Source organism: Lucilia sericata, unplaced genomic scaffold, assembly GCF_015586225.1.
Source record: "Lucilia sericata isolate MDLA Ls3-8-SP2 unplaced genomic scaffold, ASM1558622v1 Contig000143F_arrow, whole genome shotgun sequence".
In the NCBI taxonomy this organism is placed as follows: Eukaryota; Metazoa; Arthropoda; class Insecta; order Diptera; family Calliphoridae; genus Lucilia; species Lucilia sericata.
The window spans coordinates 209819-227506 of record NW_023994175.1 but is presented as its reverse complement, the minus strand read 5'-3'; the positions used below and the strand labels follow the sequence as shown (position 1 = coordinate 227506).

The 17688-nt window shown below is 27.7% G+C and overlaps 2 protein-coding genes across 5 annotated transcripts; both read left to right on the top strand.

Moving 5' to 3' along the window:
* The first annotated feature begins 862 nt into the window (after positions 1–862).
* LOC119601100 (lysosome-associated membrane glycoprotein 5) lies at positions 863–4376 on the top strand. Its single transcript, XM_037951846.1, has 5 exons — positions 863–1166; positions 1923–2005; positions 2085–2333; positions 2411–2820; positions 3266–4376. The coding sequence occupies exons 1-5, from the start codon at positions 1073–1075 to the stop codon at positions 3306–3308; spliced, it is 879 nt and encodes a 292-aa protein (XP_037807774.1). The 5' UTR covers positions 863–1072; the 3' UTR covers positions 3309–4376.
* A 5994-nt stretch (positions 4377–10370) lies between these two features.
* LOC119601097 (T-related protein) lies at positions 10371–16727 on the top strand. Of its 4 annotated transcripts, none has more exons than XM_037951839.1 (7): positions 10371–10511; positions 10610–11721; positions 13899–14142; positions 14538–14994; positions 15087–15582; positions 15643–16042; positions 16143–16727. In XM_037951839.1, the coding sequence occupies exons 2-7, from the start codon at positions 11718–11720 to the stop codon at positions 16462–16464; spliced, it is 1923 nt and encodes a 640-aa protein (XP_037807767.1). In that variant the 5' UTR covers positions 10371–10511; positions 10610–11717; the 3' UTR covers positions 16465–16727. The 4 variants fall into 4 exon arrangements, with proteins under 4 accessions (XP_037807767.1, XP_037807766.1, XP_037807769.1 ...); XM_037951838.1 differs by having other exon boundaries at positions 15084–15582; XM_037951841.1 differs by having other exon boundaries at positions 15084–15582; positions 16101–16727.
* The last annotated feature ends 961 nt before the right edge of the window (positions 16728–17688 follow it).

Sequence of the window (17688 nt, the reverse complement as noted above, 5' to 3'; positions counted from 1 at the left end):
AAAAGAATTGAAAAAGTCGGAGAAGTCAAAAGTCAATATTAAAAAGAGTTTGATTAGTCAAAAAGTCGACTTTTTATAAAACACAAACAGTCGATTTCTAATATAATGCAAACCGTCGACTTTTCATAAATAACAAAAGTCGAAAAATCGGCTTATCAAACATATTAAAAGTCGACTGTTTGTTTCAACTATAAAATTTTGATTACAGTTATTTTAGGTCCTTGATAAAAACCCTACTTTAATAGTTTTAAGAGGTAATTTAAAAATTCTAAAATGATTTTTCTCACTTTTTATGATTAAGCGCTTTTTCAGACAAACATCTTCTGGCAACACTGCAATTTGGTTTTGTAAAAACGACCCCATTAAAACTAATGAATTGGTCGATTTTACACAACAATAATTCTTAAGAGTAGTAGTAGAGACACAAACCTATATTTTAAATTTTTTCAAAAAACTATTTTTTATCGATAATTTTATAAAAATATGTATTTTTTATTTATTTATCTCGTTTTTATAAAATATTGCATTTATAGAAGGAAAACTTGCTACTTTCAATACCGAAAATGTCTGATCATAACAAAATATTTTTATCCCTCTTGGAACGCACTCCTAAGCTCTATCTTTAACAAGCAAATAGACGGACAGACGGACATGTGAAATAAAAAATTTAAAATATATAAAAATTTTAATTTTCAATAAACAACAAAAATAATATTAATCTTCATATATTGGCAACACTATATGTATACAGTTTTCTTATATTTTTATTAGACCAATTAATGGACCTGCGCTTTTTATAAAAATATAAAAACAGTTTCTTACTTGTCATTTTCTTATTAATGTCAATTTTTTTACGAAATAAATTCATTCATCATTTGTACGCAGGACTTGCATAATGAAAGTTTGATTTTAAAATACGGGAGTGTTAAAAGGAAAAAAGTTTTACAATACAAAAAAAAAAAAAACATAAATTGAAAAGCTAAAAAATTTAATCTTTTTTTATTAATTCACAACTATAACGATTTTTTTTTTAAAGTTTCTTCATATCAAATACGTTTGAGAATTTGTAAAAATGACCAAAATCTTAAATTTTTTGAGTCAATCAAAACTAACGTTACTACGCTATGAATTTTTGATAATTACAAGTATACTTTTCTCTTTACTGGGTAAGTGTGTAAGGAAGATGATAATAATGACGATGACGACAACTGCAATGATAATGAAGTAAAATGTGTTGCTTGCTATTGAATTCTATGCCACAGAAAGCAAATATAAATAAAATAATTTTCTAAAATATAATATCAACAATATCTCTATTGAAAATCTATAATATATTCATAAAATCCTCTATATTTTTCATTAAAACTTGTCCCTGTTTATTTATATGTATGTATGTGGACGAAACAGTTCGAATTCTAAGATAATTATTCTGCGAATACTTATTTAAGTAATTGATTTATTGCATAACGAAACACATTGGATTAAACGGTCAAAGTTCAATGATTACACGACTTTTCAGCGATTTTATATTAATGAAATGTTTAATAATCTCAGAATTGTTTAATTAATCTCACTATAAAGATTACCAGCTTTTTAGGAATGTACACTTTAAATGGACTGCGTGCACATTGAGAAAGTATCTCAAAGGAAAATACGATAAAAATAGAAAAAAAAAAAATGAAGGCAGCGTGGAGTGAGAGGGGTTAAATTGCGATATATCTTATTGTAAACGTGTAGAAAAATCGATTTTTCTTTACACACTTTTACTCCATCCAAAAATATGCGACTATTTTGAAACTACTATACATTATTAATTTAGTCGGAAATGCGTTTAGAATGACTGATTTTTTTTTTTGATTGTTACAATAATTTAGGGAATATTAATTTAGTGTTTTTTCTTTTTTTTATATATTTCTATTAAGTTACATGCTGTCAAGGTCTGCAGCTAAGCGCATTTACTACCAAAACTCCCAGGGTTACCAAGTACACAACTAAATCACCAGCGGTAAGTCAATCGATGCAAAATAAACTAGTGGTTTAATCAAATCTATGTAAAACACATTTATAACTTGTTTGTATTTTAGTCTTCTTCTATGAATCATGATGCCACAACTTCCCTTTACCGCTTTAACGCCACCAATGGTATTACTTGCATTCTCATTAGTGTCGATGGATTAATTAGTATTAAATATCGAAATAAATTGAATGAAGATGTTGAGGCTGATCTATATTTACCCGACGATCCTGTCTTAAATGGCGAATGTGTGGAATCAAATTTGGAGATATTGTCATTGGAATTTAAGGGATTTAAATTGCAAATGACATTTAGAAAGGTAAACGAGGGCAATAATTAATTATGTTTAAATTTGGCAATGAATGTGAAATCACAAATGTTAATATTTCCCCGTAGTCTTCTGGTGGTGAAGGATGGTATATCAATCTATTTGAACTGAGTTATTCATCTTCAAATTCATTATTTGAACATCCAGATCGCCCTGGTTTAGATGTTAAACTAACTTCACCCTCGCATACACCCATGTACTTCCCAACGCCAGTGGGTAAATCTTATGTCTGCGATAAAGAACAAACAGTTGTAATGTATGCACCATTGGACTCAGGAGACCAGTCAGGTCATATTGCACGCCTATATCTAAGGGATTTACACATGCAGAGTTTTATGTTTAAGGAGAGCGGCAATTGGGGACCATCATTTCATTGCAGCGCTACGGGTTCATACAGGGATGAAACTGCTCCATTGGCAGTGGGAACTGCTTTGGCGATAGCGGTATTATTAACAATTTCCGGTTATGGTGGATGGAGGTAAGATGGAATTTAAATTGCTAGATAGTTATTGAAGTGCTAACAAGAAGGAAATGTCTACATAGGACATGATTTAAGACCAATATAAAAAACACGAACATTTCTAGACAATTTTGAAAACGATTTTATAAAAAAAGAAACACTTTTATCGAAGGGTTGTCTTCATACGTTTGTATGTACATTAGGGATAGAAAGATAGATTTCGAAGAGGGACAAATCACACCCCTTTACCTCGCCTTTTTCAATAAATTTAAAAAGTGATCTACTTTTTGGACGTAAAAACCTTTCTTTTTAATTGGTGTAAAAACCTTTCTTTTTAATTGCATAAATAGTTCTTTTTGGTTCTTTTTGGTATTTATTATATTTAATAATATTTTAGAATTTTTAATTTATAAAAAGTTATTTCTCTTAAATTGTGTTTAATGATTTTCATTTGTCTTTTCAGATATTTTAAAATTAAAAAGGTGCAATACGGCACTATGGAGTAAATTACAAAAATTCTAAAAAACCAAATACTAAACAAACAAAAATAAATAAAAAAGGAGTGTGTGTAAAGATTATTTACTTTAATTATATAATATATAATTTTAATAATATTATTATTTATTATAAAATTATATAAAAACAACCAGATAAAAGTAACTAATTTTAGAAAAAAAAATGAATTGCAAATGTCTTCCATATTGTTAAAACTAAATAAATAATTAAAAAAAAAAACTTAAAAACACTTACAAATTATGACAAACAAATTTTTAATTGATTTTTAATAAATAATTTTAAAATTACTTATTTATTAACATGTTAAGCACTTTATTTAAATATTTTCCTGAACTCAAACTATCACATTTTCCCATAATCTTGATGTTGTTATTAAAAAATTAAGAAAAACTATTTTAAACTAATTATATTATATTATTAAAACAAAATAACTAAAATAATAAAAGAAAACTATAAAACGTTACAACAGATAAAAACACAAAATAATAATACATATCCTTAAAAAAAATATTTATCATATAAAAATATATAAACAAATTTATAAATCCCGAAACCAAAAATACATAAGAAATATTCTATGCATATCTTTATTGCCAAAAAAATAAAAGAAAATGAATTAACCAAACTGCAATTTATCATGTTTTCATAAATAAAAAGCCCAATGTGCATAAATACATACATATTTACATACCGACAACTAAATAACATGATTTTATAAAATCAAAAAAATTTTAATTAAATTTATTTGCTTTTTTAAACAAAATATAATAAAATTAATGATTTATTTATTAACTAATATTAATACAATATAAATTATCTATAATTATATAAATTGTATGTAAATTTTCATTGATTTTTTTTTTATTCATTTCATCTTTTTAATCATAACTAGTACCTTTCGAATATTGAAATGAATAATTAAGTGAAAGAGAAAACAAAAAATTTATGAAATTATTTCCAAAACGCAACTTTAAATAAATTAATTATGTTAAAAAAAAAAGAAATCTGATTAATAAAAATGTTGTTACTCCAAATATACAAATGTGGAGATTTCAAAATCATGTTTATGGAATTTATCTTGGAAGTAATATAATTATTCTCCTGGACTATATTTGTCATTCTTCAAAAGTGTTTAAATATATGTCATATATTTAAACAAAACAAAAAATAGCTTCAAATGAAAAACTATGATTTAAATGGAATCGCCTTAAATTAAAGCTGCATAAAGACTCTTGAAGAAAATACCCCATTAGTACTAAGAACTGTTAACTAAATTTAATTTACAATTTAAATTTACAAACTAAATTATTCTACAAATTTTCCACTTTACACAATTGCGTATATATACATACATACTCTACTCGTGTAAGTATTAATATTTTAAAATATGTATGTATGTATGTAAGTATTTTGTTTATAAAACAAGTACAAATTATTAATGTTTTCCATTTCCATATCTTTCGTTCATTATGGTGAAGTGAAAGACTTTGTTTACTTGGTCTATCTTTTAAACGGAGCATTTTGTATTGAACAACAAACAGCAAAGTACCCCGATGGCTTAAACAAAAATTGAAAAAAGGTTTTAGAGCAAATAATGGTTTAATACTAAACAAATTATTTAAACAAATACATGAAGAAAACACATACATACATAAGCAATACAATAACTAAACACAAGTACAGACCCATTTTATGAAAAGGGTACTGTCATATTGGACCATTGACCATCAGCTTAAACAACGACTAAGGCGGATATTTCTTAAGAATTGTTTCATTTTAAATTTGTTGTACACTTTTTAAGTATTACCAATATTGGAGAAAGAAAAATAATGTGTAAGTAATTATATCACCAAAAGTAGTTAAAAAGTAAACAAACAAATCAAAGAATTGTTGTAGCTAAACACCGATATCACAATTTCGAAAGCCGATAAGGAAGTAGTAGTACCACCACATGCTAATCAATATATTCCAGGACAATTGATACTCACACTTGTTTTGTTATGCAAATAATTTCCTTCTAAGAATGAATTTTTGAAGTTGAAAGTTTGTTTTCTTTTAATCAGAAATAATAATGGCAAATAATTTCAATATAATCAAAGAATATACAAGATAAATTTACAATAGCGGGTCGTGATACATAAAGAATACGTGTAAATCATAACAAACCCGCATGTCGAGATGTGTATTCTTGTAATAAATATTCTTTGATATAATGCATTTATCATTTATTACAGTCTATCGTCGTTAATCTATGTATTTCAAGGGAAAAATAATCTTTATTCAAAACACTTAAACAATAAGGGGACTATCAAAATATTTATAGGACTAGATAAACTCAGTCTAAGAATTCTGATAGGGATGCTAATGGGGCTTTGACCAGTTAGGGTATTTGTGAGTAAATGGGACAGTCATATTGCAGGTTAGGCGAAGATGAGACGATCTAGCATATAATTTGCCACTGTCCTAGGATACAAAATCTCAGGCTAAAATGACTATGGAATAGGTTCAATGACGAAATGGAGGAAATTGCCGGTCTTTAACCCCGCAGTCTCGATTTTTCTAGAGAATAAGTCACTTTTTTAACTTGGCTTAGATTTTGTCCCTCATCTCTTTATTCTTTAGGGTACTGACTTGTTACAATCTTGTGGATTATAATACCTTGGAATAGATCTGTTTCAATTCATCTAACCTCTTTACCCATCTTCTTCTTTCTTTCCCGAATCTTGACTCTTTAAAGAGAATTACATGGTCAATGGACTATAAGGTCCATTATGATGCTTAACCCTTCATAATATATAGATTTTATAAAGCGGGGAAAAGTGATAGTAAAAAAACTTTGAATATATTTAAGGAACATATAGGGTTATATAAATAAACAGTCATTATGAGGATTGGTGCTTTGCGGGTGGGGCCAGTGTCCGCTTAAATGGACCAAATTTTATTTTCAACGTTTATGCATTCTATTTTTAAATGTTTCAACTTTGAATGCGTCTAACTTTTTATAGGGACAATATAACAGCTGGAAAGTGTTTTGTTTTATTTTGAATTTTATCGGAAAACTACAAAATATTTAAACAAATTTTACGACCCTTAAAAATAAAAAACTTAACCTAAATATCTCTTGAATCGAAAGAGATATCCCAAACTCATTCGGATCAGAAATTTATTTTTTTGCGATTTAAAAATAATGTAATACCCGAGATAATCAATCTTGAGAGGCTACCCACTGGTGAATCAACCTTATCTCCAACTATGTGGAATATCGTTACGATATCTCAATAGTTTCAGAGATACCGAATTAAAATAAACGTTTCTACCCCTTAAAATGGATGACGCTTTAATTTAACAATGATTCATCCTTAATACTACAAAATGGTAAGTTGTGTCGTATAACAAGTTCGGAACCCATACAAATTATTATACATACATTTATTTATTTAGAAAATAAAGTCTACTACTAAAAAGACCTTCGCCTATAAAAACTAAAACTAAAGTAAATTCATTAAATAGCAAAACAAACTAATGGAACAAGATTTCAAATTCATCATGTGTTTTGATATTGTCGGGGTTTTTCCAAAAATTAGAACAAAAAACATTTTTACTTGCATTCGTAGTTAGATATTTAATCTAATTATATTTACTTTTCCTCTCCGCTTATGATCTATTGTTTTCGTACAAATATTTAGATGGATTTTGTGAAAAACAAAAACTTATCTAAAAATACAACAAATCTGTACAACTAAAGCACCGCATTTATGAGTTTACAACCTCAGACTAATTAGGGCGCGGATTTGCATTTGAGCCATCATAAACAATATTGAGTAGTTGTTGCTGTTTTTGTTTTGCTATTGAGAAAAACATTTAAAGATAGACACAAAAAGAAAGGGTTATTATAAGGAAAATTGAAGTGTGGTAAATATTTAGGGCAGTTAGAACAATGAAAACAAAAAATCTTAGAAATTTAACACACGTTGCACATAAACGATGCATATAAATGAAAGGGTTGAAAATTTAGCAATGGCTACTAGTCGTGCTGGTTGTGTTAAAAGGATTTGGGTTTGTAAACAAAAGCAAAACTTTCCCAAATTAGAGCAAATGTAAAAGAGAAACACAAAAACAATAAATTTAACGCAGGTAGAGCAAAAAGTGTAAGTTGTAACAAAACTCAAGGTTCAACACTAATCGGAGATACTAAAAAGGGATTTTACTTAGAACAATTAAAATCAAACTGACCTTGAAGAACAGATTTTTTTAATGAAATTTAATTAATACATTTCAATTAATTGAAATTAAGTAATAGATGAATTAGAAGAGCTTGCAATGTTTTGTATGAAATGAGTTCATTATCCTTTATGTTTGTTGATTTTTTAAATATTCCACTTACAAACATTGGATTTTTTTTATACATAAGTACATTTTTTTTTTCTTTTTTCAATTCAAATTTTATTTAGTTTCTTTTTAGTCATTTTGGTTTTTTGTTTGATTTTGTTGTGAATACAACCGTATCCAGGCATTCATATTTTACTTGTTATTTGTTCACTTACTGCTGGTTTATACAAATTGTATTTGATCTTCTTCTATATATTGTATATTTTTTTTTTAATTTTTCTCTTAAATAAAGAAGTGTACGAAGTCTCGTTGTTGAACTTTCAACGAAATACAACATAAATAATTTGTAGACTTGTATTTTTTTAACTCCAACTTCTGTTGACTTTTCTCATTGGCACATCATTTGATTTGTGGATACGTTGCCATTGAATAAACGCTTCATAGCATATTGAAAAACATTATAAAAAAAAAAAACTACAAGAGAAATAAAAACAAATACTAGTAATGTACCATTTCCAGTATACAAAATTGTTTAAATATTATTACGTTTGTGTGCTAAAGTGAATAAACTTAACCTTCTGAACTTAAAACACATAATACTGGTATACTGAAAGGCTTTTGCAAGATTATTTTTATCAATATTTCCACAAATATAGGAAAATTTGAAACAATTGCTGCACTGAATACTAAATAATTGTAGGAGAAAAGTATAGGAATCAAAAGACTTAGGAAACAAACTTTATATGAAAAAAAGCCTTATCAAGTTTGTTTTTTAAGTCTTTTTGTTTAAATAAAACATTTTCATTAAAAACTAAATTTTTCATCAAAATATTAATATATCTTATAGGAATATATAAAATAAAAATCATTTACATAAAATGAATGTTTCTAATTTCAATTGGACATGGTGTAAGAAAAACATGCTAAAGTAGAATGTGTAACTTAAAAATATCAAAAATAAAAACAGATTTTAAATCACAAGACACGTTTTGTAGAAAATTAAAAAAAATTAAGAAATTTTCAGAAAAAATACTTAAATTGACTGTTCCACGATGTCCAATGGAAAGTGAGTTAAAAATTGTATAAAATAAGTTTGAAAGAATTTTAAAGTTTTTCTTCAATTCTTATCGATTCACTCGATTTTTGTCTACGTGAAACAAGCGTATTGTATTTTTTCATACATTTTGTTTATTTCATTAACCACTTTAAAAAATAGCTCAACTATCATAAGATTTTTTACAATAATAACAATTTTGAATTTAGTCAATTTTAATGAATAGACTAAACATTTGATCGCCCCTGAAAATAAACTCTTTAAATTAAATTCGAAATCAAATAAGAGAATACAGTTGTGCAGATAAGTAGAGGTAAGTGTTTTTCAATGGAAATCGCCAGTGTTCATCACAGAGGAAAGCAGAATAAATAAATAAATATAAACACATTAGGGCGCATACTTTGTATCCCAAAATGTACTTATTCCGAAATAGTAATAAATTTTATATATTTTTTGGTTATTAGCCAGATTTATTGACTTTAATTAATTACTTAAATTTTATTATGAAAAATCTATAAACATTTATGGTTTTTAGTATAGAATGATCATTGTTACATTTTTGGTTGCACCCTAATACACAATATCGTATGTATGATCATCTAGTCACAAAAAACGTCAGAAGATGAATTGAATAAAAAGTCTATACTTAAGTTATTGTAGTTTATTTTGTTAAACATTATATATACTATATATATTTTGAAAATAAACAAAAACAAATCATAACCAATATTACAACAATAAAAAGTATTTTGTTTGTACCAGGTATTTATACATTTTTGTATGACGATAGCACAGAGTGGCGTAAGAACACTGCAAGAAATTGTTTCGATCTTTAAAAAAGTATTTTAAGTACATTAACAAAACAAAACATGTCGATGATCAAAGGTTAATATCACATTTTTAACAAAGTATTTAACTTATAATGTTACGAATGATAATGTACACGGTATTCAACATTTATAAATTTCGTAAAAAATATTTTTAAAATTTATTTCCATAACGCTTCCGTTACGATAATCAAATTAAAGAAAATTTAACATTTAATCTATATTATTAGAAAAAATTATGATTAATAAAAATTCTTAATCAGTTAGACGTCTAACATATATGTACATATACTTCGTTTATCAGTAAAATATATCTATTACAAATTTTAACCTCATAAGTCTATTCCTTTATAAGTCTGCCATTAACAACTATTGCACTTACTTAACCTGCTAACAATCAATACTCATTGAAAGTCATTTACAATATTTTTCTCAATGTACACGTTTCATACATGAAATTGAGACGGTTTCGTCTCAAAACAACTCTAACTACCTGTTGTTACCAAGTCCGTGCAACAAATAAATGTATAATGACTAAAATCAAAGAGAGTTAAAATGGTCGTGCATATACAGACGATTTCAAACTGAACTGAACTGAACATATTAACAATATGGATTCCTACCTGTTCAAAAGAAGATGAAAGAAGAACGCAAAAAGGCGGGGCTTTCAAGGTGTAGAAACGAGACAAAAAACACTGTAACAGTGAAAGAGTTAGAAAGGTGAGCAAAAGGCTAAACTATAGAAAAACAACAAATACAAAGACAACAACAAGAATATCTGAATTGGGTTTTGTGAATGATGTTTGTGATGAAAACAAAAAACGACAACTTTTGTGATGGCTGAACAAATTAACACCGATCATTAGCTTCGGAGTACGCAAACGGGTGTGAACACGCTATTTTAAAAAGTAAAAATATTTAAAATATTATTTAAAAATATAAATTAAATAAATGATAAACTATTTTATCTATATTTAAGAACGGTAAGTCACAAAAGATAAAATAATATTTGAAAGTTTTAAAAAAACAACATTTGAACTTGCAACTAAATAATAAATTGAAATATTATTTCTTCTTTTAGTGTCAAACAAATGGATGGTGTTTTATTTACGATTAAACAATAACTATTGCCGTAAAATTCAAATTAAAAAATAAATGACATAAATATAGTGTTTGATTGTCATATTTTAAGTCTAAAAATAAGTCCATAAATTCTAAAAATAACTGCAAATAAAGTGAGCAAAATATTAAAAAAAAATCTACAATCTAGTTACTCGCACGCCATTAACACACATACTTGTATTTGACAAATGGATACTAATTAATTACAGTTTGTACAAAATTTTAGTACGATTCAAAATCACCAGCACCGCCAACGGTACCAGTACCACTATCCCATCATCCTCCATATACACACACGTAGTCAACACCTTTAACGTCAACATAAAGTGCGTTACCAATCATTAACAAACCGTGAATTATCATTAACACACAAAATAAAATTACAAAAAAAAAGTTAAAAAAATAATATTTAATAAAACGTTAAAATTAACAGTAATTTAATAATTTAACGCAAAAAAGTGAAAAATACCTAATTAACATAATCACAGGAGATTCTACTAAACAATCAAAAATAAATGCAACAACAAGTTGCTAAAAAAAATAACTACCACCATTATTAATATCAAAGCAGAGCAGAAGAGTTGACAATAACAAGTTCCGTTTCCGTTAATTGTCGTTTTGATAATTTAAAGTGGCGCGTGACACATTTGACACGCAAGTGTTAAACGTTTATTATAAAAAAAGTTACCAAAATATAAAAAAGTAAAAAACAACAAAATTATAAAATGCAAAAGTCGCTTTAAAAAATTAAAAAAAAAAAAATAATATAAAATATTTTACAATATTTAAAGGTGTTTTCCCGACGCTCATAAAAAGTGTGAAATTTTTTGTTGTGCAAAAAAGGAAATATAAAAATATATATCAATAAAAGAAGTCTATGTTGTTGGGTGATAATTATATTTATTACTGGCAAATATTAAACAAAACTATAATTTTATATAGAACATAAAATAAACAACAAACCAATTGCTGTTAGCAACCTGATATTTGCTTCTGGTTTTTTGGAACAAATAAAAATCGCAGTCATCAATTTTAGTGAAACTCATCAAAAACTAAATTTATTGAAAATGCGTAAGTTGAAAATTTTATTAGTTTCTTAATTATAAACTAATTTAAATACCTAAATTACATAAGTTACCTTCGTTCTCTAAGTTCAATTGTATGGATAGGCTGATCTCAGGTGTATAATAAATTTTTGCATAGAATTTAACTTTTTATTTTTTTAAACTGGTTTTTATGATGATATTTGATATTTTTACCGACGGTATATTTTCTTTTCTCTTAAATTTCAAGATCAAGAAACTTATATATGTTCGTAATAAAATTGTATATAAAAATTCCAAACAGAATTCAATTTATAAACATTTTATAAATCTTTAGTAATATCTTAATTTTTTTGGAATTAAAAAATTTCTTTTCTTTTACTTTCAAAGGCCAAATTTTTTTATGCTCTTTTATAATATAAAATGTTGTTTTGACTGCCTCATTCATAAGCATTTATCAAAGGTTTATAAAACAAATATACAATGAAAATTTGATTTATAAACCTTTGATAAAAGTTTATGAATATGACCCATAGGTCCCATTTGTTCTATAAACTTTTGATCAAAGTTTATGACATATGTATATAGAGGTTATTTTATAAGCCTTTGATAAATGATTATTAATAAGCCTTTAAAATAAATCCTTTTAAAAATAATCATTTTAACAATTAGAGTTCATCAACAACCAAACAAAATCTTAAACAAAAGAAGCTTTTATTTTTTCCCAATACTAACAGGGTCATCCTAATGTACTTATGTATGTATGAGTTTAAGTATTCTTTAAGCTCGATTAACTTAAATAAATAATACAGTCACGATTATTTTTAAACACTACAAACTTTAATAAATAACAAATAAACAAATTGAGAACAAGAAAAAATGGCTCTATGAATAAAAGTAAAAAAATTATATTAAGGTGGATATTTCTAAAATTTTCCGCTTTGGCTATTTATGAACAATGCATCATATAGCAAAATAAATAATAGATTTAAATAAAATATACCTAGATCTAAAAAAGTACTTGTGTAATTATGCATATTTTGTTGTTTTTATTATTTTTTTGTTATACAAATTTAAGTAAAATGTTTACTCTCTTTTTATTAGCATCATAACAAAGGTGCATCTAAATTAATGTCGGCATAAGTCTAATAAATTTTATTTTCAAAATTTCTTTCAAAAACCTTTTCAAAGTTAAACAATTCAATTATTTTTTGTGTTTTCTTTGATTTTTCCTTAATAAATCTTATACGAAGAGTGTTATTTTTTATCAGAGTTCTAGTCGTTTGTTTCCATCTATAAGGAACAATTAAAACATTTTGTTTGTTTATGATTTGAACAGAAAGTATTATACCAAAACCAATTTACCAATTTCAACAGCAGTTTGTTTCAACACTTTCATAATAAACATTTTACTTAAAGCATCATAAAACAGAAGGGATCCCTCATATTTATGACATCCCAGAACATCAACAATCAACCCATACGCCGGCAGACGGACATACATTTAATAAAGATACAGCAAGAATCTTAATTTTTCTTCTTGTTTTTGTTTTTATCTCAGTTATTTTCAACAGTTATGACGCACATTTACACCCAGTCACTTGAGCGTGGCTAAAAAGTGCAATATAATTTTAAAATGCCGACATTCGAATGAGTGTTTCAGACAATACGATTTGAGACAGAAAACAACAACAGCAACACAAAACAACATGAAGAAGAAGTTGTTTTGGCAGTAGAAATTCTTAAGATTTTTTGTGATTGTGAAGATTTAAAGAATATAGAGTTTTTATTGTACCGACATCATATATCGCGGTCTTTTTTATTTATACACGTTTCTGAGTGTATGTATGTATGTATGAATATGAGTCTAATGTATTAAAAGACTATTTAAATTAAGAAAACAACAAAAACATTTTATTACATATTTGAATTGGCCCTGTAAACTAATAAAATTATGAATGTTTTTATAAGCGTTGAAAATATTTTGACATGAAATCCCAAACTTTAAATATTATGTAGTGCTTTGAAAATATATTAATATTTCTCTTATTTGCAACTAAAGGGTTATGTCTCAAAACACAAAATGCTCAAAAGTTGAATCTGTCTAAAAGTTTTTAACATGGCAAAAAGTATATTCTACCATTTATTTAAAAATCACAGGGTTTTGACAAAAATAATATTTTTGACAATTTTAAATAATTCCAGAAGACATGTCAACATCCCATATTTTATCTGCTGTGGATCCCCATCCAAATCAATCAACAAATGGCACTCATTCCCCTCAGCATTTACATTCGGAACATTTAAATACAAACAACCATGGCTCTATGCAGCAACGAGGCAGTCCTAGTGCTTTGGAACGAAATCTCCACGTTTCTTTGGATGATCGAGAATTATGGTTACGTTTTCAAAATCTTACCAATGAAATGATTGTTACAAAAAATGGACGGTATGTATTTCAATTTTGCAAAGTAATTGTTTTTTTTTTACTTTTTTGTTTTTGTTCATATTTACACATTTTTGAAGTGCTAAATGTTTACAAACTTTTTGTTTTGCAAATTACCTTTGAAGGTTTTGTTTTTTTACATTCACATCTGTGTATGTATTGTAAAAGTAGGAGTATAATGAGATTCTAACGTTTTCTAACATTTACAAAACAAAGAATAAAAATTTAAAAAAAAAACTATTAATTTTGGTTTGAATATTAATATTAAAGTGATAATTAAAACAGTCATGGTTCTAGTTTATTTTAAAGAAAATGAAAATTCAAAGAAATATGCATTTAATAGATTTTGTTTGACTTTGTTGCAAGAATTTAATAAACAAAATATTTATGTATTACAGTCGTATGTTTCCGGTAGTGAAAATAAGTGCATCAGGTTTAGACCCTGCAGCCATGTACACAGTTCTTTTGGAATTTGTTCAAGTAGATTCTCACCGGTGGAAATATGTAAATGGCGAATGGGTTCCAGGCGGTAAAGCTGAAGTGCCACCTTCGAATCCCATCTATGTACATCCAGAGTCTCCAAATTTTGGTGCTCATTGGATGAAGGAACCTATATCGTTTGCAAAAGTTAAACTGACCAACAAAACCAATGGTAATGGTCAAATTATGCTAAATTCCTTACACAAATATGAGCCACGAGTGCATTTGGTTCGAGTGGGCTCAGAACAACGCCATGTTGTTACATATCCATTTCCTGAAACGCAATTTATAGCAGTTACAGCATATCAAAACGAAGAAGTTACTTCATTGAAGATCAAATATAATCCGTTTGCTAAAGCTTTTCTAGATGCCAAGGTAAGATTCATTTCAAACTTTCATTTAAATTAAACTTAATAATATCGTATACAACAAAAACTAATAAAAACATTTAACATTGCACAAAGGAGCGTCCTGATACTTTATATTCGCATGATGCTCACTATGGTTGGTTAATACCCCCTCCTTCGCATTACACTACCGCCACAGTTAATACTAATCCCTCGTCTCTATCCCTGGCCGATTCTTCCTTGGCAGCTGGTAATTGCGATCGTTATGGAAGATCCTTGACAAGCCGAACGACAGCTTCAAATAGATCTACTCCTTATAGCAGACCTCGTATAGTTTCGGGTTCTGGATCTAATGGAAGTACAGGAAATTCTTCGCCACCCCAACCTCCATCAGCTCCGCAAACTCCCACTAGCATGCAATCGTCATCGCTTTGCTCAACAGCTGCAGTATCAGGTGGTTTTACAAGTTCCTATTCTCAATCAGGATTTATGCCTGTTGAACCCACAACTAGTGCTACGGTATTTTCCTATCCAGGATCTTGGCAAACAAATACAAACTATTGGAGCTCTTCCACTGTGCCAGGACCGATGCCCGTAAATACGGCCAGAGTTTTAAGTAAGTGAATTGGTGATGTTACTACCAAGTAAATTTGTTAACATAGTTTTTATTTTACAGCTTCTCATAATTCGCCTTCTCCTACAAATAACGGTTCGCCCACATATACGTCCCCTTCACCAGGATATACCATCCATCATCTAACACCTCATAGTCATGGTCACCAATATAATATGTCTCAATCGACCAATCACGCGACATCAGATATGTATCAAACTGTTGCTTCATCTTCACCTACTCAGACTTATGCTGCACCCGCCCACCAAGTTTACCACCCCACACCAACCTCACCTTCTTCCCACCAACTCTACACGAACGTTTTAAATCCTCCTAGTGCTCTAAGTTATCCAGCGAGTTCTTGGCATAACGGCTCCGCTGCCGAATATGGTCTCTATCAGAATCCTGCAGCTGCTGCGTACGCCTATCAAACAGAATATATTCCATTGGTTTCAGAAATAGGGTAAGTCTCAAAAATTGATCCCAGTTAATAATAAGACATGTGTTTTAATAATATGTAGTTTAGTTATCAATGATTTTTCTTTCCATTACCAACAATTCAGCACGTATGCTCCAACACCTCTAGAACCAGTAGAAATTACTAAAACAATGGACTCTACAACTAATGACTCATTATACCGAAATCCGGATGAATCTTCAACGGTATTGACCTTGGAGTGCAACAATCTAAAATCAGATGCTACAGCGCTTGTCCACGAAAACTCCGTTAAAATGGAATCTTTAGTAACAAGCAATGGCCCATCAATAAATAGGGTTCCATCAGGCGATGCCAACACATCTGTGGTGTCAGGTAATATCAGTGCTGCAGCATCTGGATCTGGCAATTGGACGCCTTTAACACCCCCACAAAGTGCTTTACAATAGGATTTAATGTATTATTTAGTTTTTCGTAAGCGGTCAAAGCCATTAGATGCAAACCCAATTAATTATCCTTTCAATTATTTGGTGTGGTGAATCTCAATAACTTTTGACTTTATGTGTACTTTCAAATCTTTAAGAATCAAATACACACCAATTCCTTTTTCTAAATGTATTACATTGTACTTAGTAGTTTTAATAGCTTTTAATTTTTAGTTACTTAAGTAAAAAACAAAATAAACTATTGTCGTGTATTATAAAATATGGCTAATTTATCCAAATACAAATGTATTTAATTATTGATAGTAAACACAAGTATTTTATGGTAAATATTCTAAAGAATCAATATAATGATTCGAAAATAAAATTAATATTACCTATGAAAAATGTATGTATGTATTAGCTTGCATATAAAAAGTTTAATCAAAAGATACGTAAATTAAATAAAATTCTATGGTCAATGATATAGGCCATTTGAATTTTATTGACTATTTCCAAGATATATTTATTTAGTTTTTATTAAACAAATTCGAATATTTATTTGATTTGAAAGAGAATTCTTCCTTTACAAATCTTATAAATTATTTATTTCCGTTTCCGTTTATATTAATGGAAAAGCTCATGCTTTTGAATTTACAAAGTTTTCAAAATATTAATTTAATCATACTGTACATTAATAGTACATTATTATATTATTGTGTTTATGTTATTTTACATTTAAATTTTTACATAATGTACAAACTTTAATGAAACACTGTCAACCGTAATGAATGCAACTGTCTTTACCAAATTCTTCATACTAAAACTTTTAAAAGAAATTATGGCTGCAGATTTTACCTTTTTAATATGAAGATTTTATTATACATACATAAAAATTTGTATTATCAAATGAGAATATTATATCGAATGTTAGCAACATAGATTTCTATATTAATTTATTTACATATAAAAAGCTTTTAAGTTAACAGAAATGCTAAACTTAAACTTTTCAATATACAACGAGCTTTCATTGGTTTCGTTTTACATTTCTATGTTAAGAATAATTTACTTAACACAATTACTAATATCGCTATTAACGCAATGAACGATGGCACAAGAGAAACACACCGGCCGGCACAATACCAAAACATTTTCCGTAGAAACTTTACACACCTTTTTCTAGTATTTATTATTAACTTTTCAATGAGATTTTTATGTAAACATATTAAGAAATACTAATATAACAATTTT